The sequence below is a fragment of the Lolium rigidum genome, chromosome 6 (genome assembly GCF_022539505.1).
Source record: "Lolium rigidum isolate FL_2022 chromosome 6, APGP_CSIRO_Lrig_0.1, whole genome shotgun sequence".
NCBI lineage: Eukaryota > Viridiplantae > Streptophyta > Magnoliopsida > Poales > Poaceae > Lolium > Lolium rigidum.
In genome coordinates, this window is record NC_061513.1 from 6,374,407 (window position 1) to 6,395,644 (window position 21,238).

Consider the following 21,238-nt stretch of genomic DNA (forward strand, 5'->3'; position numbering starts at 1 on the left):
AGACGTGCAGACGTGCAGCGGTGGACGCGTAGGACGCGGGTCGCATTAACCACCCCTTGCCTTTATAGACGCCTCCTCCCACTATCTCTGTCACTCTCACTCGCCTACGCAACGCCGCCTCTCTCACGTCCCATCATCTTCTCCAAAGCAAAAAAACCCTCTTCCTCTCCCTCTCCTCTGCCGGCGAGATGGACAAGGAGAATGCCAATCCCATCGTCCACGGCGCCGTCGGCTCCAAGCGCGACACCTCCCTCTTCGACGCCGTCCCCTCAACGGACGTCGCCGCTTCCTCCGCCGGTGCATCGGAGGCTGCTGCCGCCGGTGGCGCTCAGATCCCGCCGGGATGGGACCCCTACGAGGAGGTGCCGTACGTCCCGCCCCGAACCCCTACGACACCTCCATGGAGGACGCATGGAACGAGGTAACTACTGTTTGCTTTCTTTTTTGTTCCCCATTCCTTTTTGAACCCTATTTTTGCTGGTGTAGATGGATCTGTGGATGGATGAGTATTGGGATAATATTTGCGCCAATTTTATTCCATTTTGCTTTGATCCCTCCTTGATTTCGTTTAAGATTTGGGGTTCGGCCGTTCGGTTAATTTATGCAAGTAATAATGGGATCTCAATCAGTTAATTTATGCAAGTAATCATAGGATCTCAATCAGTTATTTTATGCACGAATCAAAAGATATCAACCGTTTCATTTTGCAAATAATCTGGAATGTGTTCAAGTTCAGATCTGGAATCTGTTTCTTTGCCTATGATGAATCTGTGGGCACAGATTTTTACAGGGAGGGTTCAGCGAACCATTTCTGTGTACAAATCTGTTGTGCATGAGCTTTGTTTCGCTGACTACATCCATGTAGACATATAATCGTGTCCACCCTAGGCTGCCTCTGTTTTTCCTAACTTTGTTATCATGCACGTAGTCATCGTTGCAACTCATTCACTAATAGTTCCCGTTTGATATGGATCAGCTGTCTGGCAGCAACGTCGGCAGCGACGACGAGCACCATGACATCAAGACTCGCCAGGTGCTGCGGAGGCTGCAGGTCGACCAGTACGTCTCCTACTTCGCCAAGGGTGTCTACAGGTGCCCCTTCTGCACTAGGAGGCTCGGCGGCACTGACTTCAACTGCCTCCTCACGCATGCCGAGAACATCGGCAACACCAACCCCAAGGTCGGCGCGTCGGTGAACCCCCACTCCTTCCGCGCCAAGCATATGGCGCTCGGCATGCACCTCCGCAGCATCCAGCGGGTGGAGATCTCCGCCGGGCGCATGCCTCCGCTCAAGCCCAAGGCTCCCAAGGGGAGCAACAAGTGGAGGCAGAGGCAGATGGGGTAGGCGGAGTCCTGGACGTGTGCTGCTGCTGCCTCCTCCATTTTGTTGTTAGGATCCCTTTGTTGTTAGCTAGGGATCCCTCGTTGTTATGTTGTTAGTATGATGGTGCTGTGAAGAACCTCGAACCCTACCATGTTTGGCTGCTGAATGCAGCTTATTATCTAGTGAGGGATCCCTATTATCTATCCCTATTCTACTATATGACCTTGTAAATTTATCGTACATTCCCTGTAGATTTGCTTCTAGATTTAACTACATACATATGGACCATATGGAGTACTAGATTGGGCTCCCTACTAGATTTGCTGCCATATTGGGCAAACAACGAGGGCCAAAAGGCACAAATAATAATTGAAGAAAGACAGAAATGCAAGCTTCTCTAGATTTGATACTAATTAGGTGAAAAAAGGCAGAGAGAAGGAGAGAAGGAGGCAGAAAAGTTACTCTTAAAAGGGAAAATACCAATTTGGGTCGAGAGAGACAAAACCCAGCTCCTGCTCACGTGCAACCAAACGCTATCTCGTCCTGTCCCACGCGGTCCCTTTCTACCAGCCCCACGCAACGCGGCCCCACACGTTAGCACGGAACGGTCAACTAAACGGGAATCCTGCCGTCTTAGCTGCTTCTGTGCGTTTCAAACAAGGACTTGGAGAAAACTGAGGAAAAACTAAGGAGCTGGAGAAAACTGAGCACAACTAAGGTCCCGAGGGCACGAAAATAGAAATCCCTTTTTTTTGATATTTGAAAATGTGTGTAAGATGTATTTTAAAATTAAGTGAGCATAGCCGTGAGGGAAAATACCACAAAGACGACAACTTATATGCGGGCACATGCCCTTTGTTAAATAATAGTCGAATAAAGGAACAACAGACATCAGTCATATATTGAAAATAACATCAAATATTCATCTCAATTTTCTAGTCGTCATTCGACACACCAAAAACCATCTCGTGATTATTAAACTGGTCGAGTTGCTCAAGAAACTAAACACACATGCATCAACTGTGGCTCTCAAAGCCCAAACCATTACCACACGGCTCGCTAATAAAGCTACAACTTTGGGAAGAAAGTACGTAGGCTAGAGATGGATCGACTGAACCAACCTATCCACAGCGCATATCTACAACACCAAGCTCTGGGCGGCCTCGGTGACGGTCTCGAGCACGGACCACGGCAGGTCGTCGTTGGTGCGGCCTTTGTTGGGCGCGGAGCAATCGTTGCGTATCTGTCCCTGGTTACCGGTGAGCACGTTGATCTGCCCCATCTTGACGACGGAGAAGACGAACTGGTCGAAGAAGGCGGCCTGGTCGACGGCGAACCTGGTGACGGTGGGCTTGGTCCTGGCGTCGGTGTGCAGATCCTGGTCGGAGGTGAAGAGGCCCTGGCGGTTGAGCAGGTCGACGTAGTACTTGTTGTCGAAGACGTTGGGGGTGCGGATGTCGTTGTTGGTGGTGTTGTCGGTGTTGAGCGCCGGGCAGGTGAGCCTGAGCTGCGACGCGAACCACTTGTTGAGGGTGACGTCGTTCTGCGGGAAGAGGCGCTCCTGGAAGGAGGTGCAGTGCGCGCCGGAGAGCGCGACGAGGTCGTTGGCGTCCAGGCTTGTGATCCTGGCGAGGAAGCGGAGGAGCGTGTACGAATGAAACGTACGCGCGCTGGCTGGATCCCAAATTCAGAGCGCCGCGCGAGGATGTGGTTGCATGTTGAGCGTGTGCATTTGGACCACGCGCGCAACGCAACGTTGCCGTCGCGGCTGATAAATTACGGAGCTCGATCCGAATGAAACGTACGCCATTTGGACTCATTCTTTCTCTACCGCTTGCATTGCGTCAGCCGGACAGCTGGCCAGCCGTGAAATCTGTCTGTCTCATTTACGTGTAATTAGCCACTCTGGCTGGCTCCGATCGAATCATGCACGGTCACGTACGTACGTGTTTAATTTGCGCTCCATCTGGATCGACTAGCTGTACATCCTTTTTTTTATTTCTTCTTTCTGGATTTGAAGCCCACCCGCGAGAGATACGTACTCCTTTTAGAATTACCGACGCCACGCCATTTTTTCCTACCACTGCCCGGTGCCCGGCCGCAACGCTGGCTAGCTCGCGCGCGTGGGTACAAGTACGATACCTAGTACAAATAAACACCAACCCGAAAACAAGAAACCGGGAAAATTCTCATGGTTATGTTTACGCCGGTACATCCATATCTTATGCCGCTGACATCATGAATAATGGCGCTTCCACGAATTAAGGATTGAGATATATATATATATATAGACCTAATTAAGATTTAAGAGCATCTCCAATCGCCTCCTCCAAACCGATTTGGGGCTCGCCGGACAAAAAAAAAAAAGCTTCCAGCCGCGTCCCCCAATGCCGTTTTTTTGTCCGGCGCGGCCCGATACGGTGTCCAGCGCCCCGAGCCCGTCCCCGTCCCACAGGGGACGCTCCAAGCACGCCGGACACAACGAAAAGCGAGGCGAAGCGACGCAGGCCCGATGCGTCACCGGCTCGGAAGCCTAAAACCCCGTCGCCTACCTTTGGTCAAGCGACGTTAATGGCGTCCCAGTTTTTCCAGGCGACGCATGGACACGTCTCGTCGTGCATGGCCCTGTGGCCGTCCGCGCCGGCGTTATTGCGTGCAACCACCCGCGCCGCCGCCGTACATTAAGAGGCCCCGCGGTTCGTCCCAATCTCTCACGGCTCCCAAACCTTCTCGTCGCCGCCCCCGCATCTTCTCCTCGCTGCCCCAAGCAATGTCGTCCTCGTCCGCCCGCAAGATCGCCGCGGCGGGCCGGAAGATGGCCATGAACGGCATTGGCATCCCGCCACCGCCGCCGCCGAAGCCGTGCACGGAGCAATGGAAGGACATCATCATGGCTCGGTGGGCTGAACTCAGCGCCGAGGAGCGGGCGGATCCGACCTGGGCACCCAAGAACAACGACAAGTGGTGGGCCACGTACTTCAAGACCATGTACGACGAGGAGATGCGCAGCACCGATGGCCTCATCGGCGGGCCGAACAGCTAGAGCAAGGACGGGCGTGCCTGGTTCTTGGGCGTTCCGGGGCTCACCCGCGAGAGTGTCATCCGCAACGGCGCTCCTAGGTTGGAGGCGCCGCCCTCACCGCCACCGTCTCCCGCAGCGCAATGGCAGCCGAGGAGGACCTCCTACTTGTCCTCCTCGAACTCTTCTTCCTCAGGACCGGCCCGATAGACGCCGTCCTCATCGTACCGCTCGGCGCCCTACACCGTTCCTACCCGCGTGAAGGAGGAGCCGGTGACGCCCGTCAATCTGAGGCGAGGCGGCAGCGGCAGCGGCAGCCGGTGCTAGCAAGAGAGGCGGGGCGGCGCCCTCCTCATCCCGAAGCCGGAGGTGAAGGAGGAACCGGAGGAAGCGTCACAGGCGGCGCTGCTGGCGGAGTACGAGCGGCAGCAGCGCCTCATCGCCAACAGCGACGACCCCGAGGACTGCCCAGGGCTGCGAGCGGCGTGCTTGGCGTCGCTGAACGACAAGGACGCCTGGAGGAGCGACCTGGACACGGCGATCGCCATGTCCATCCGCGACTCTGGCAAGCCGCTCGTGGACCTCACCCACGACGACGAGGCAGGACCAAGCGGCCTGGTGAAGGACGAGCCCGACGAGCGCGTCAAGCAGGAGGTCATCACCGACGACATGTACAACTTCCACCAGTATTACGACGCCTCCGGCCGCCGCAAATACATCTAGATTAGGTTTAGTTTAAATTTAGTCGAATCGCATTCGAATCTATGTAAATTATGCTAAGTTTGGATGAATTTAATCGAATTTCGCTCAATTTTAAAAAAATTCCAAAATTTTGTTTTTTGGAGACGCGACCGGGGAGCGACGTCCCACAAACACGACACGAACAAAACACGTCCCCCAAATGCTCGATCCGGCAACGGTTTGGGGGGCGTGCTCTAATGTTGACTCCACATCAGGTAATAGTTGATGACAAAAGGTTGTGCATGTCTTGGTACTATTACATACGGAAATATATATATGCTCAGTACACCCGGAAGATGGAAGGAACCCAAAATGACGAGACGGACGTGAGAAAATCAATTTGCTGCAGTTTCCGAAGCGACACCGAAATTCAATTCAAATCGACACCGAAAATCCCCCAATTCAATTCAATTCAATTCAATTCAATCCCTCACGACTCCCCTCCCACTCAACCAGCCGCCCAAAAATCCCCCGCCGCCGCACCTCCGCTCGCCGGCGCTGCCTTCCCGGCCGATTTCGCAGCTACCCTGCGCCCCCAACCGCGCCCTAGTGCTGCGCCGCCTCTCTTGCCGGCCGGAGCTCTTCGAGGGCGGCGCATCCCAGCCGGAAATGGCGCGCCTCCCTCGACAGCCATCCATCCGGCCGCCTAGTCCCCGCGCGGATACTGCACCTCTAGCCGCGCCTCCGCCACCATGACAAGAAGAAGGCCACCACGCTGCTGCTTTCCCCCGACGGCAACAGCCATGATGCCGGGAACGACCACGAGCTGCTGCTCATCGGCGCCCCGCCTCCGCCGCAGCACGCCGGTGAGCACCCCCTCACGTGCACTCCCTGCACCTCACCTCCGCTCATAACCGTGCTGCAATGTTTGCTCCTGTATGTGAGGTGGTGAAGCACAAGGAGGCAGCCAGGACGGGCAACAGGAACGGTCGCCACGGCTCATAGCAAGGTGCCTCCCTGATGGACTTAGTTTGTTCCTCTTCCAGATGTTTCAGTTTCAAAGTGATTGTTTCCTAGTCCTGAATTGTTGTCAGCATTTCAGGACATGTGTGCTGGTCTTGCGATCGATTAGGAGTGGCTACGTTTAATTTTTTCCATGTCTACATATTTATGGTGCTGCTCCTAGCTAGTATATTTCTGGTCTATGATTTACGTTAGGCCGGTTCAAATTGAGTTTTGATGATTTTTCAGATCAATTTGCGTGGAGACATTCCACATGACAAGTATCTACCCTTATGAGTAGATAAATTATGAGGCATTGCTGGTGCTCACCGTCATGTCACCTGCGGATCTTCATCTCAGCTCTTTTTTTGGTTAAGGTTATGCTAATCGTAAAGAACAAGAAAGTTATATTTGCCCACCGTTTGATTAGCTTATTTTGGACAATTGACTACTGTTCTCTGATGTTTCGGTTACTGTCGAGCAGCTCTAGTGTCTAAAATAAATATGTGGTCTTCTTGCTATATATCCTCTTAGAGCTGATACTCATGTTCCTGATTCTTGTATATACTCAATTTGGTTCTTGCGCTCTTACTTGGATAAGATAATACTTGACCTGGCATTTTAGTTGATTAGCATGTAATTGGCAGTAGTTAGGCCTATCAATAGTTTCTTGTTTACCTCAATGGTAAAGCATGCTTATGCAAGACTCTCTTGTATTCTGCAGGATGGAAGGAAGCAGTGGCAAGAGAGCATTTGAAGCGTCGATATAAGCTACTATTCCCTCTTCTTCTCCCTGCCTCTCTTTTTCTCCCCGCCTTCCTCTGCATACCCGTTCCTCTCTTATGGTGTGTTTGTGTAGTACTGTGTCTAGTGTTAGGCTGTTAGTTCTCTGCATTTATCCCTTGTGCTAGAGGTGGTGGCTGATGTCCCATGTCCTTGTCTAATTTAATCTCACTCATTTATCATTGCTAATTGGGTCTAAACTTGATGTACTCTCTCTGATCCAAAATAAGTGTCGGCGACTTAGTACAAACTTTGTACTAGATTAGTACAAAATCTCCGACATTTATTATGGATCCGAGGGATTACTATACTTAGTGGCAAGCTAGCTCAGTGGTGGCACATTGTATGTTGTTTGGAAGTTCTGCAATCTGAATGTATCAATTTCATTTTGGTGTTAAATTGTTCGTCCTTCTGGTTTGTGCACCAGCATGCTCTACTACACACCGGCAGTTAGTTTTGGGTGCTAGATGTAGAGATGAAGTTCCTGGAATCATTTAAGGCCTTCCTTGTATAGTTTTCTTACATCTTGATTAATTCATTTTGTGCCATGAAGTATCTGTAATCCAATTCCAGTTGTGTGTTGCAAAATGACCTTAGTTATCTTAGGGGATAATCTTTATTTTTGTTCTTTCGTCCTGTTACAAATTCATACGTTTAGAAATTGTTTGAGTCATTGGAATATTGTAATTACCTCTAATGGGTTGTAGTATTTGTTTTAATCAACATGCATCTTTACCGAATACTAATCTTCTTTATTTGTTTTACCCATATTGCAGTTGATGGACAAGGCATGGACACACAAGTATGCCAGAATTTTTCCTTGATGTGATGCAAAGTATCCTACTTGTGGAGTTGACAGTCGAGCTAGGCAGCATGACCGGCTGTGCTCGTTGGATACTCATGTATATGAGTAGCAAAGTCTGACAAAGATCTCATGTGTGATGCAAGATTGGGGTCCGCGGATGCCCTCTGCATATGTTGTGGTCAAATTGAGGTGACAACCGGGAATGACATCTCCATCTTGTGAGTAGACGCCATTGTTTTTCTTTGGGTGAAAAATCTACAATAGAGCTGACCATCACCTTTGCTCTTCTTGTTGGAGGATAACAAGGAGGATGAGAAGCTTTCTAGCACCTTGGTTAGCTCAAGTGATGCTATGGTTGCAAGCAACGATCAACGAAGGTTTCAGGTTCCGAAGCCTGTCGTGTTGTATATGTAACGTTCCGGGATGGGATAGTATGGTATTGCAGAAAACTTGCGCGCTAGCTGCTGAGCATCAGTTTTGCCTTGACCACGTTTATTTGAGGAAGTTCTGGTCGGTTGTTTGTTTGTGTGTCACACATGGGTTTCAGCGGTGGTCTTTGTTGAATTATATGTTTGATGTGTAGGTTTTTATTTATGTCCAAAAAGAGGTGAGGTATCGGTGAGATGTGACTGGTTGGCTCTGTGCCACGATGGTGGCAGATTTTTCTGGTTGTCGGATTTGGCTAGAGATAAGCGGGATTACCGGGATGTCTAGGGAGTAGTGCGTACTTGCCATTGAGAACACGGAGCGTTGATTCGAGTGAATCACATAGTAATTTTTTTATTTTAGAAATGCTTCTTGTTTCACTCTACTATCATGTGTAAATCTAATTTTGTCAGTTAGATGCTTAAATTCAATAATATTCCCTGTCTCCTTGTGTTCTTCTTCTTCTTTTGGAGTCTTGACTGGTTGATCATAGCATGTTCCTGCATATTTTTTAGATTTTTTAATCTTGAGAAAATTTTTGGAGAGGGATTGAGTAGGACCGTGTTAGTGTTAATCCTCTTTCTTTTATGTGCATGGAAATATGTGTATTCTTCATGTCAGGTTTTGGATGAATATTCCTGAAGAGTATTTTTCTTGATATTTATTTGAGTGTTTTTATCTTCACATTTTCTTATTATCCTGATTGCAGGCTGACAAGATTTGTCTTGATTCCATGGATGTTCAAACACTTAGGAAGACAATTTGTCAAGAAGTATTATGTTTTCCTAGCCTCGCAGGCTATTATCAAGCCTTCAACACCAAGTTTCTATGGGCCATCAACTTCCACCTCAAGCTCGTAGACATTGGCATCAAAAGGTTCCTCGAGCTGTGTTTGGAATCATGTTTAATGTTTAGAACTAGCCATGCTTGTACATGTAAGGTCAAGAATCATATGTATGCCATCGCCAAAAGTTGGAGGTTTTTTCATGTTCAAACACCTCTATGCTTGCATATAGAAGTTGAGAACGTTCTCAACCGTTAAATACATGGTCTTAATTTTTATGCAGGCAATGGCATGTACAGGATACTTGGGCATAGATGTACTGCAACAGTAGTAGGAGAGAGACGTCGGCAGGGCAGTATCGTGAGCAAGCAAATTCATGAGTGGCTCTAGGATACCAAGGTGATTCTTCTGTATCGAACTGGAATAATGATGTTTATTAATTGTGATTTATTTGTTAAGTAATTGTGGGAAATTAGATTTATCTCTTTCCTGATTATGCCGTGCTCTGGGTACTCTGTATGTTCCTTCTGCATGTCCTTAGTTTCTGTCAATCATGTTGTTATTTTATTACTTTCAATGTATATGTACCTAGCACTCTTGCGAAAATTATTTTTACCTATTCTTTTTTTTGATGGGAATGTATTCCATCACGGTAACATGTCCAAGTGAATCAGAGTTTCTTAGTTGCCACCAATACTTGCTCCCAGCGCTGGTAAATTTCATTCCTAGGCCGGGGCTTTTGAGAGCATAACATCTTCTATTCGTCTACTTAACCTCTAAAGGATACTTGGGTTACAAAGTTATTTTTATCTCTTTTAGTGTTGTTATTGCTGTATAAAAGTTTGCCATTGAAATTTGAAAAATAAAAACTATGGTATTTGAATATGCTCATTCTAGTTAAATTGACCTTTGTACTTCATATTTTTTTTTTATAGGATCATATTGTGGGATCAACTGTTGGTGTTTAGAAGCTCGATGAATTGACCTTTGAATTAACTCGCGAAGCAAAGCCAAAGGACACCTCCATGACGTTGCTCCAGAGTGCTCATCGACATCGGCACCCAATGGCAATGTTACTTCTTTTAGCCTACTGGGTGATCTGCCACTTCTAATATGTAAGTAGAATCTTCCTGTTGCGCTTCTTTCGTTATTGTGCACTTGCAGTTCTAGTTCACTTTTGTAGCTTGTGTGATTGATGAAGATAGTTCATATAGTTTGCAAGGCAATTTGTGAGGCTGTCTTGTACACCTGAGAAGCCAATAAGAGGTTGAATGTTGATTGTTGTGTGATCCAACAAGTGTCATTTTTTGTTGATCCTTGGTAGTTGTGCAAATTAAGTTAATTTCCGAGCATTCACAATCTTTGGAGCACTGCATGTGAGAGCATTTGATATAGTGACATGAGAAGAATGAAGCGTTATCTTGTATAACAAGATGTACGTATTTTCTTTAGGGTAATGTTGGTGTGTTGTACTCCCTCTCTCACAGTTTATAAGGCACGCGCGTACCTCTAGGTCGCAAATTTGATCAAGTTAGCATTAGTTATATGTTATAAAAATTATATCATTATAAAGTTTAGATGTTCTATTTTCTAATGATATAATTTTTGTATTATATAATTTAAATTATATAGGTTAAATTGATGACCTAGGGGTACGCGCGCGCCTAATAAACTGTGAAGGAGGGAGTACAAAATTTGTTGATTTCTTTTTCAAAGTAGCGATGTTTATGTTGTTTCTACATAACAAGTGAAACAAAATATAAATGTGTGCTTACATGAGTTGTGATAGTTGAGTTATGTACAAGTGTACATGGGTATCTGGTTATAGAATGGATTACTTTTGTCCAAATTATTTTTCGAACCACTGGTTCTATTATAGAACTTCTATCCACTGGTTTTGTTAATGTCTTCTATCGTAGGAAGGCAATGAGTGTTGCCTTCCACTTTTGTTAGACTTGTGCACTTAGAGTGGGATTTTTTTGGTCAAATGTCGTTTGAGCTGTGTGATTTATGAATGGATTGGACCTGTTTGTTACACAAATTTGAATATATTTCTTGCATGCAATAATGATATGCCCAAAGGGCCGCCGGTTCCCTTTGAATCCGTTTGGTGCTGAAGGTTATGATACAAGCATTTTGTTGTTCAACTGAAGTATATATATCCAACGAGGTGTTTCGTCAAGTACCTAAAGGAATATATCAACGAAATGGTTGGCTGGTGGAAGAAGTCCCTAGAAAGTAAGGGCATCGACTTGGTGAAGATGAGTAACCGATCGAACAACACCCTCGCGTGGTGGTACTTGGTTGGTGCATAAGAGGCTGGATTGGTGCCTCCGTATGATCGTTGCTACTTGGATATGTGTTTGTTATAAAGAATCAAAATCTTATTATCGATGAGTAGATCCTTGTGTCATTTGAATTTGGATGGTCATGATTAGAACTTGAATGTTTTCATGTTCTTGAGTCCATGTTAATAATTTACATATACCAATCGTAGTGCTGATCAACTAGATAGGCCTAGTAGTGTGTGATGTTAATTATTTCTTGATTATAATCTGGTGATGTGCATGCGGGTCATCAACCGTGGCGGAGGGGCATCGTCAACAACGTGCGGTACATCGGTCCGACGACGCAGGAAAGGTAGTTTTCTTTGTCTCCATTCTCTTGTGCTCCACAATTTTGGTGAGAGGTGAATGAATTATGTATGTATTTTAAATGTTTCAAGGAGGAGTTGTGCAAGCTCTATGCACTTGTATTATTTTATCTGTGATGTAAATGTCAAGGAAATAGGAGTTGTCATGCCAAAATTTTGAATTTCTAAACAAACCTTCTAATTAGCTGATTGACTAGTACTTTTATTTGGAGTTGCTATCTCAACTGGTATGAGAAAACGTCTACGCAAAGAAAAAGAAGAAACTGATTGAGTTAGCTAGCTAGCGCGGTTTGGTATGTTGACCATCTAGTATTTATACATGGCCATTTTTTCACGGTTGATTTAGTTTTGTTGCAACATGTACCTAAAACATTCATCTTATATTGCTAGATCAATTGGGCATGATTGATGCGCTGTAGCAATTTTGGTTGTACTATTACATTTTAAATTTCCCCGTCTTCTTCTCGCGGTGATGGATGGAGTTGAGCTGGCGAGCTTCTTCTTCGACCAATGTGGAGCTTGTTTTTCTTGTTTGATGTTGGCAAGTCTAGACGATTTGTGTCTATCAAGTGCCTTTGCCTTTGCCGTAGCGTAGTATCGCACCTTATTTATATTAAGTCTGTTGCTTGCTCTCTGTGTGCCCCAACAAGTGTAGTAATGGTAGTAGTATTAGCACTCTCCGCAGCAATTTTCATCACAGTCTTTGCTTAGCTCTAGCTATTGTTTTATAATTCATGCAGTTTTGTAACTATGTTTCAAATGTGTGATCAATGAAACTCTGTATTTGGGTTGTGCATTTTTGTATTGCCCGGTCGGACAAGAACGTGTAAAGCTAAATTAATACTTGTATATATCACTTTTGACAAAACAATTCATCCACTTCTGAGCTTTATCTTTATTTTTCTGTTTAGCAATTTGCAAGTGTGCGTGGATAATAGAGTATGTATTGTGCATGTCAGATACCTCATGTCAGCAGGACACTTGGTGCAACTTACCGGGGCCCTACCGATAGGAGCGGACTCTTAACGGATTCCTAGATTTTCTATGAGTCTGATACAATTATATCGTAAGGATCTTTAAAAAACAAGATTTCATATGTACTACCTTCGTTCAAAAATAAGTGTCTTAGTTTTATCTAGATACGGATGTATCTAAACACATTTTAGTTATGGATATATTCGTATCTACTCCCATCGATAAAAAGATGTCTTAACTTCGTCAAAAGTTTAGTTATAGATATATTCGTATCTACTCCCACCGATAAAAAGATGTCTTAACTTTATCAAAATTTAGATGTATCTAGACCCATTTTAGTATCTAGATACATCCAAATTTTTCTTAGGGAATTGAGACCACTTAGTTTTAGATGGAGGGAGTACATTATTCATGAATCTTGAAGTATAAATCACCGGTGAAGACCGTACCGCTTGGCATAGGACCGTAGCGAGTCGATCGAATATGCTAGTTTCTACATTAATTTGGCAGCGGGATCACACGAGTGTGTAATGCATCACCCAATGCAGATGTGCTAAGGAGTTGGAGGACTGAGGTTGGTGATGCGCACGATGCACTATAAGTGCCGTTTGGTCTACTCTTGGCCCATAACTAGCCTCCGGAAAATGAGCCATCGATAACAAGGGGGAATGAATTAACCACCGCATGGACTTCAGCTCCTCGTTTAGGGACGTCCATGCCATGTCAGCAATCCATGTGATTAGCCATCTAAACCGTCCATTCTTTCCATCAAGCAACCAAGATGAGCGCAATGAGAGAACCGAAGAGCTCATCTGCTGTTCCCGTTCATAATTTTACCTCTCCCTAGTACTTCAAACCTGGTTGGCAATCTCTATAAGTAGAATCCCATCGCCGTCCACCGCGTGTGGTTAGCGCGTGTGACTATGACTTAGACTTTGACTTTTAATTGTCGAGGAGAGCGAGAGGAGTCATGCCGCCGACCGAGCGAGTGCCATGGCCGGGTCACTGGAGATGGATATGGAGATGGTGACGGGCATCTCCGGCGGCAGCGGCGTGCAGAGGAGGAGGCAACTGGTGGCAACGGCTGAGATGCAGCACCAGGTAATTGATCCTCTATGTGTTTATTTCCGTGAATTGGTTCTTGGTGGATGAACAGAATTTCTCGTTTGCAAGATCTTGGCATGCTAATTGATAAATAGGCAGCCACATGATTCAGTTTGTATTATGTCATCTTTTACCACTGGTATGTCCAGATTAGAGCCCGTGCCACCGGTAAGGAAATAGTCTATAACTGTGGTGTACCATATCTTACCTACCGGATCATTGTTGTTACTGGTTCAGCGATCCCACAGGTTCTTCTATTCTCCTAGCCTGGGCATAGATTAAATTGTTTATACATGTCGACTGCTTGAGAAAATCACAAGGTGGTTTAATTTTTGATTTCCTACTAGGAATTACCCAGCCGGAAGACGAGAGTGATTTTCTTTGGGATGCCTGAGCATCTCCTCTTCTCAATCATATTTGCCGGATCTTGACGTGATCTATGCAGCAGGTATTAGCGCATCCATCTCCCACCATGTGTACTTCAGTTGTGCTGATTTGGATTGTGCATGTCCTATTTTTTTCTGGCCGTGATTCATTAGTCCTTACTCCGGGTTCACAAGATATTCATGTTTACTTATAATGATTTTGAAGGAAAGTTGGGTGAAGGCTCAGTTAGATACATATTATGCTAATTCAGTTTACGTTATTGTCTACTAACTTGCAGGGGTTCAATTGGATGCCCATGTGATTTCCAAGTTCAGTAGTTGTTCGTTTCTACAGGGAGATCATGATTTATGCAATTTCCACTCTTAGCTTTTGCTCCACTATTCTAATTGTTAAGATCATGTCAGAGAAGTGTTGTTTTGTTGTGTGTTTGGCTAAATAATATTTATCATTCACATGCTCATTTTTCTGCAGCTAGCTATATTTATTAAGCATTTACGCTATCCTTGTAAGTACATCATATTTTGTGAGCAATCAGTTTGGATAGTGTGAATATTATGTGGCTATACTTTATTTCTACTCAGCTCTTCTCGCAAGAACTACTTTTATTTTGCTTGCTGAGCTGATATCACATAACATGTTTTCTATGTTGGCACACATTGGCCCATAACAAATATACCACCTCCATCTAAAAATAAATGTCTTAATTTTATCTACATACGGATGTATCTAGAGTTCTAGACACATCTTGGTTGTAAATACATGGAAAAAGTCGAGGCATTTATTTTTGGATGGAGGGAGTATGAACCAGATTTACATATAGCCCTTATTAGCCATATTGTTAACAGATCCTTATTCTTCCCGATTTTTTTTGTCAGCATCATAATTGTCCTAAATAACAGTTCTGTACGGATAGTCCGATTTTACTCTATTGATCATGGTCTGTTATTTTCCATTCAATATATTGGCTAAAACCTCTAGATGTTGTTCAGCGGCATTCCAAGTTCGCTAAAAAAAATTGGACATTGGCCAGAAGATATCAACGTAATATTTATAAAGAACTGTACGAGCTCCACATTTGTGCAATGTCCGAAGTGTTAAGAATGATTATGTCACCTCCGAACATGTGAATTTTGATTATGCACTAACCCTCTAATGAGTTGTTTTGAGTTTGGTGTGGAGGAAGTTTTCAAGGATCAAGAGAGGAGGATGATACAATATGATCAAGGAGAGTGAAAGCCACCCTTGCGTCGATCTGAGGTGCAAAGGTGACACCTTGCTTAGTCATTATTTAGTAGATCCGATCCGTTACGATTGCTCCTTGTTCTTCAAGGATTAGTTTAATATCTACATAGTTAGGCCTTGCAAACGGGTTGAAGGATCCAGTAACACGTAGGGTGTAGTTTGCTAGCCCTAGATAAGATGTTCCGGGAATCAACTTCATGTTGGTTTTTAGGCCTTATCTAGGGCTGGTTTATTATCATCTTGCGTGGCTGCCGAGGCTCAATCACGTGTAGGATGTTCCGATTATGTGGTGAAAGCCCTAAATCGTCGTAGGTCGTTTTAGCTCTATATTGATCAAGCGGGACCACCTCAAAAACTTTAACTGACCGTGTCCGAGCACGAACGCGAGCAATGTAGAGAAAACTAGTGTCTCTCCTTTCCGGTGTGTATAGATGGGTGCTAGAAGAGTGTGGTGGCAAAGGGAAAGACCTCGCGGTGGTCCGTGGCGTCCGGCATAGCGGGGCGGCGTGGCCGTGCCCACGGCCGGCGTGCATGCATGTTCGGCATTGGCATCAGCATGTACGTTCGGCATTGGCCTCGGCGGTATCTCTGGTGTGTCAGTGATCGAATGAGGGGACGAGATTGAGGGTGCATCCCGACGGTGACCTAGCAGTGGCGGCGAGCATAGCCGTTCTGACCATGCCGATATCGGCATCGGCAAAGTTTGGAGGCGGTGGTGCTCGAATCAAGGTGGGATTTGTTTCTTGTACGCCAAAAGTGATTTGAAACAAGTTTCGTGTTGAAGGTTAGGTAACGAAAGTTTGTAACTAAGCCCAAAGTTATACTAGCGTCATGGTGAGGTTCTTTTTGATAGAGCTATACGGTTGGGCAAACTTTTTTGACACTTTTTAGATAGGGTTCCTTTTTGTTACACGTATGTACGTCATCATGTATGGCAAATTTGGGGTCATTTGGAGATGTTCGAAAAAATCACTTTGCTTAAACGCATGCCGTTTCGTCTCACTGAAACCAACTTTTCTAACAAGGTGATTTATTCTACCTTCTCTAAATGACCTCAAATTTCATACAGCTGATCTTTTATACATAGATAGATAGATTGTTTCATTTTTATATTTTTCGAACTTTTTATTTCCCTTTATAATACCCAATTGATTTTCAGGTCAAAATCTCGAAAAACAACATCATGTATGGCATCATTTTCGCCCTAAATTTCAAATTTTGTGAAACTTTCCCTTTTAGATATTCCTTGTTGTTATAGATATGGCATAATGTATGCCAAATTTGGTTAGGTCTCATCGAAACCAGCTTTTGTAACAAGTTAGGTTTTTTCGGCCTTCTCAAAAGGGATTTTTTTCTACCTTCTCTAAATGACCTCAAAAATCATACAGACGATCTTCTATACAAAGATAGGTAGATTGTTTCGTTTTTACATTTTTTTGAACTTTTATTTCCCTTTATAATACCCATTTGTTTTCGAGGTCAAAACCTCGAAAGTTAACATAACTAGATGGTGAACCCTTCCAAACTTCAAATACAGAGATAGATAGATTGGTTCGTTTATCATTTTTACCGTGAATAGTAATGGCTACAAGAAATCGGTGATGGTTTATCATTTTTTTGCGTGAAAAGTAATGGATACAACAAATCGGTGATGGTTTATCATTTTTTCGTGAAAATTAATGGCTACGACAAATCGGTGATGGTTTATCATTTTTTGCGTGAAAATTAATGGCTACAACAAATCGGTGATGGTTTATCATTTTTTGCGTGAAAAGTAATGCCTAAAAGAGTTTATAATTTTTAGCGCGTGAAAATAAATACAGAAAACCGCCCTTTAGCATACTTAGAGAGTGGAAGGTAACCGCCGACAGAGAGAGAGAGGGGTTATCCTGCCCGTTAGATCATACGATCAACGGTCGGTGGGCACGATCCGCGTGACATGGGCTAGACCAATCAGGACAATGTTGCATGTGTGAGAGAATTTGTGGAGGGAGAGGGCAAAACTGAGTAGTATCAAGAAACCAAGGGCACCTATGTAATAAAAAGACTAAGGGATTCAAATATGAGATTTAAAAAATGGAAAATGCGTGTTTTGTACAATGAAACCCATCTTGGCCTATCTCAAATTATTTGCAATACAAATATACCTGAGTATATCTAAATTTCCAGGGTTAGACTCGAGGACGCGTGTTGCGGTGCGAAATGGAAGACGTGCAATTGTTGACGCGTAGACGCGGGTCGCGGTGCGAAGTCGAAGATGTGCAATCGTGGACGCGTGTCGCATTGCGAAGTCCAAGACGTGCGGACGTGCGGCGGTGGACGCGTAGGACGCGGGTCGCATTAACCACCCCTTGCCTTTATAGACGCCTCCTCCCACTATCTCTGTCACTCTCACTCGCCTACGCAACGCCGCCTCTCTCACGTCCCATCATCTTCTCCAAAGCAAAAAAACCCTCTTCCTCTCCCTCTCCTCTGCCGGCGAGATGGACAAGGAGAATGCCAATCCCATCGTCCACGGCGCCGTCGGCTCCAAGCGCGACACCTCCCTCTTCGACGCCGTCCCCTCAACGGACGTCGCCGCTTCCTCCGCCGGTGCATCGGAGGCTGCTGCCGCCGGTGGCGCTCAGATCCCGCCGGGATGGGACCCCTACGAGGAGGTGCCGTACGTCCCGCCCCCGAACCCCTACGACACCTCCATGGAGGACGCATGGAACGAGGTAACTACTGTTTGCTTTCTTTTTTGTTCCCCATTCCTTTTTGAACCCTATTTTTGCTGGTGTAGATGGATCTGTGGATGGATGAGTATTGGGATAATATTTGCGCCAATTTTATTCCATTTTGCTTTGATCCCTCCTTGATTTCGTTTAAGATTTGGGGTTCGGCCGTTCGGTTAATTTATGCAAGTAATAATGGGATCTCAATCAGTTAATTTATGCAAGTAATCATAGGATCTCAATCGGTTATTTTATGCACGAATCAAAAGATATCAACCGTTTCATTTTGCAAATAATCTGGAATGTGTTCAAGTTCAGATCCGGAATCTGTTTCTTTGCCTATGATGAATCTGTGGGCACAGATTTTTACAGGGAGGGTTCAGCGAACCATTTCTGTGTACAAATCTGTTGTGCATGAGCTTTGTTTCGCTGACTACATCCATGTAGACATATAATCGTGTCCACCCTAGGCTGCCTCTGTTTTTCCTAACTTTGTTATCATGCACGTAGTCATCGTTGCAACTCATTCACTAATAGTTCCCGTTTGATATGGATCGGCTGTCCGGCAGCAACGTCGGCGGCGACGACGAGCACCATGACATCAAGACTCGCCGAGTGCTGCGGAGGCTGCGGGTCGACCGATACGTCTCCTACTTCGCCAAGGGTGTCTACGGGTGCCCCTTCGCACTAGGAGGCTCGGCGGCACCGACTTCAACTGCCTCCTCACGCATGCCGAGAACATCGGCAACACCAACCCCAAGGTCGGCGCGTCGGTGAACCCCCACTCCTTCCGCGCCAAGCATATGGCGCTCGGCATGCACCTCCGCAGCATCCAGCGGGTGGAGATCTCCGCCGGGCGCATGCCTCCGCTCAAGCCCAAGGCTCCCAAGGGGAGCAACAAGTGGAGGCAGAGGCAGATGGGGTAGGCGGAGTCCTGGACGTGTGCTTCTGCTTGCCTCCTCCATTTTGTTGTTAGGATCCCTTTGTTGTTAGCTAGGGATCCCTCGTTGTTATGTTGTTAGTATGATGGTGCTGTGAAGAACCTCGAACCCTACCATGTTTGGCTGCTGAATGCAGCTTATTATCTAGTGAGGGATCCCTATTATCTATCCCTATTCTACTATATGACCTTGTAAATTTATCGTACATTCCCTGTAGATTTGCTTCTAGATTTAACTACATACATATGGACCATATGGAGTACTAGATTGGGCTCCCTACTAGATTTGCTGCCATATTGGGCAAACAACGAGGGCCAAAAGGCACAAATAATAATTGAAGAAAGACAGAAATGCAAGCTTCTCTAGATTTGATACTAATTAGGTGAAAAAGGCAGAGAGAAGGAGAGAAGGAGGCAGAAAAGTTACTCTTAAAAGGGAAAATACCAATTTGGGTCGAGAGAGACAAAACCCAGCTCCTGCTCACGTGCAACCAAACGCTATCTCGTCCTGTCCCACGCGGTCCCTTTCTACCAGCCCCACGCAACGCGGCCCCACACGTTAGCACGGAACGGTCAACTAAACGGGAATCCTGCCGTCTTAGCTGCTTCTGTGCGTTTCAAACAAGGACTTGGAGAAAACTGAGGAAAAACTAAGGAGCTGGAGAAAACTGAGCACAACTAAGGTCCCGAGGGCACGAAAATAGAAATCCCTTTTTTTGATATTTGAAAATGTGTGTAAGATGTATTTTAAAATTAAGTGAGCATAGCCGTGAGGGAAAATACCACAAAGACGACAACTTATATGCGGGCACATGCCCTTTGTTAAATAATAGTCGAATAAAGGAACAACAGACATCAGTCATATATTGAAAATAACATCAAATATTCATCTCAATTTTCTAGTCGTCATTCGACACACCAAAAACCATCTCGTGATTATTAAACTGGTCGAGTTGCTCAAGAAACTAAACACACATGCATCAACTGTGGCTCTCAAAGCCCAAACCATTACCACACGGCTCGCTAATAAAGCTACAACTTTGGGAAGAAAGTACGTAGGCTAGAGATGGATCGACTGAACCAACCTATCCACAGCGCATATCTACAACACCAAGCTCTGGGCGGCCTCGGTGACGGTCTCGAGCACGGACCACGGCAGGTCGTCGTTGGTGCGGCCTTTGTTGGGCGCGGAGCAGTCGTTGCGTATCTGTCCCTGGCTGCCGGTGAGCACGTTGATCTGGCCCATCTTGACGACGGAGAAGACGAACTGGTCGAAAAAGGCGGCCTGGTCGACGGCGAACCTGGTGACGGTGGGCTTGGTCCTGGCGTCGGTGTGCAGGTCCTGGTCGGAGGTGAAGAGTCCCTGGCGGTTGAGCAGGTCGACGTAGTACTTGTTGTCGAAGACGTTGGGGGTGCGGATGTCGTTGTTGGTGGTGTTGTCGGTGTTGAGCGCCGGGCAGGTGAGCCTGAGCTGCGACGCGAACCACTTGTTGAGGGTGACGTCGTTCTGCGGGAAGAGGCGCTCCTGGAAGGAGGTGCAGTGCGCGATGCCGAGCGTGTGCGCGCCGGATAGCGCGACGAGGTCGTTGGCGTCGAGGCTGATCTTGGCGAGGAATCTGAGGAGGGTGGTGACGTTGGAGCTCGGTGCCGGGAGGGCGTTGAGGATGGTGGTGAGGTTCGCGGGGGCGAGCCCGTCGCGGCGGCCGAGCGGGACGGGGTAGTGCGGCCCGCCGGCGAGGTGCACGGAGTCGCGGGCGGCTAGGGCGGCGATGTCAGCGCAGGAGACGACGGCGCCGCAGGCCTTGGCGAGGAGCGCGCGGAGGTCGTTGATGGCCTTGAAGGCGGTGGGGCGGAGCGTGACGTTGGGTGGCGCGATCTTCTCGCTGTCGGTGCCGCCGGTCTTATCGAGGAGCACGGAGCCGTCGCAGCCCTGCACAAAGCAGTCGTGGAAGTGGATGCGGAGGAGCGCGGCGGCGAGGCCGACGTCCTTGCGGATGGCGTCGCTGAGGAAGTTGAAGACGATGGACTCGGCCTGCGGGCAGGTGGCCTTGTAGAAATCGAAGTTCAGGCCCTTGGCCAGCGGCGGTAGTGGAGCACTGATCTTGGTGGCCGCGGCCGTGGTGGACACGGAGATCGCCATAGCTGCCACGACGAGGAGCAGGACACGGCTAGAAGCCATGGTGATGGATGTAGCTCACTGTCAGTGCTCGCTATGCCAGATGTGGCGAGTTGTGGCCTTGTGGGTGTGGCAAGGATGGAGATGGACGTGGGTTTATATAGGCAGAACCCATGAATCTGACGTGGAGCTTGTGCATGCACCTAGCTAGTATCCCAGAATTTTCATGTCATGAGTCAAGATTTGCAGTGGGTGATTGGTGCAAGTTGCAGCAGAGAGGCAT

At 46.4% G+C, this 21,238-nt stretch overlaps 1 protein-coding gene and 2 long non-coding RNA genes across 3 annotated transcripts; 2 read left to right on the forward strand and 1 right to left on the reverse strand.

Annotated features, from left to right (window-relative positions):
- Window positions 1-2,224: 2,224 nt before the first annotated feature.
- LOC124667398 (cationic peroxidase SPC4-like) lies at window positions 2,225-21,037 on the reverse strand. The gene is made up of 2 exons (XM_047204689.1): window positions 20,365-21,037; window positions 2,225-2,885 (listed from the first exon to the last, which is right to left on the reverse strand). The coding sequence occupies exons 1-2, from the start codon at window positions 21,016-21,018 to the stop codon at window positions 2,463-2,465; spliced, it is 1,077 nt and encodes a 358-aa protein (XP_047060645.1). The 5' UTR covers window positions 21,019-21,037; the 3' UTR covers window positions 2,225-2,462.
- Window positions 6,814-8,828, forward strand: LOC124667399. Its single transcript, XR_006991258.1, has 3 exons — window positions 6,814-7,832; window positions 7,921-7,998; window positions 8,750-8,828. It is a non-coding gene; the product is annotated as an uncharacterized LOC124667399 (long non-coding RNA).
- LOC124667400 lies at window positions 8,845-9,821 on the forward strand. The gene is made up of 3 exons (XR_006991259.1): window positions 8,845-9,018; window positions 9,108-9,223; window positions 9,760-9,821. It is a non-coding gene; the product is annotated as an uncharacterized LOC124667400 (long non-coding RNA).
- Window positions 21,038-21,238: the final 201 nt, after the last annotated feature.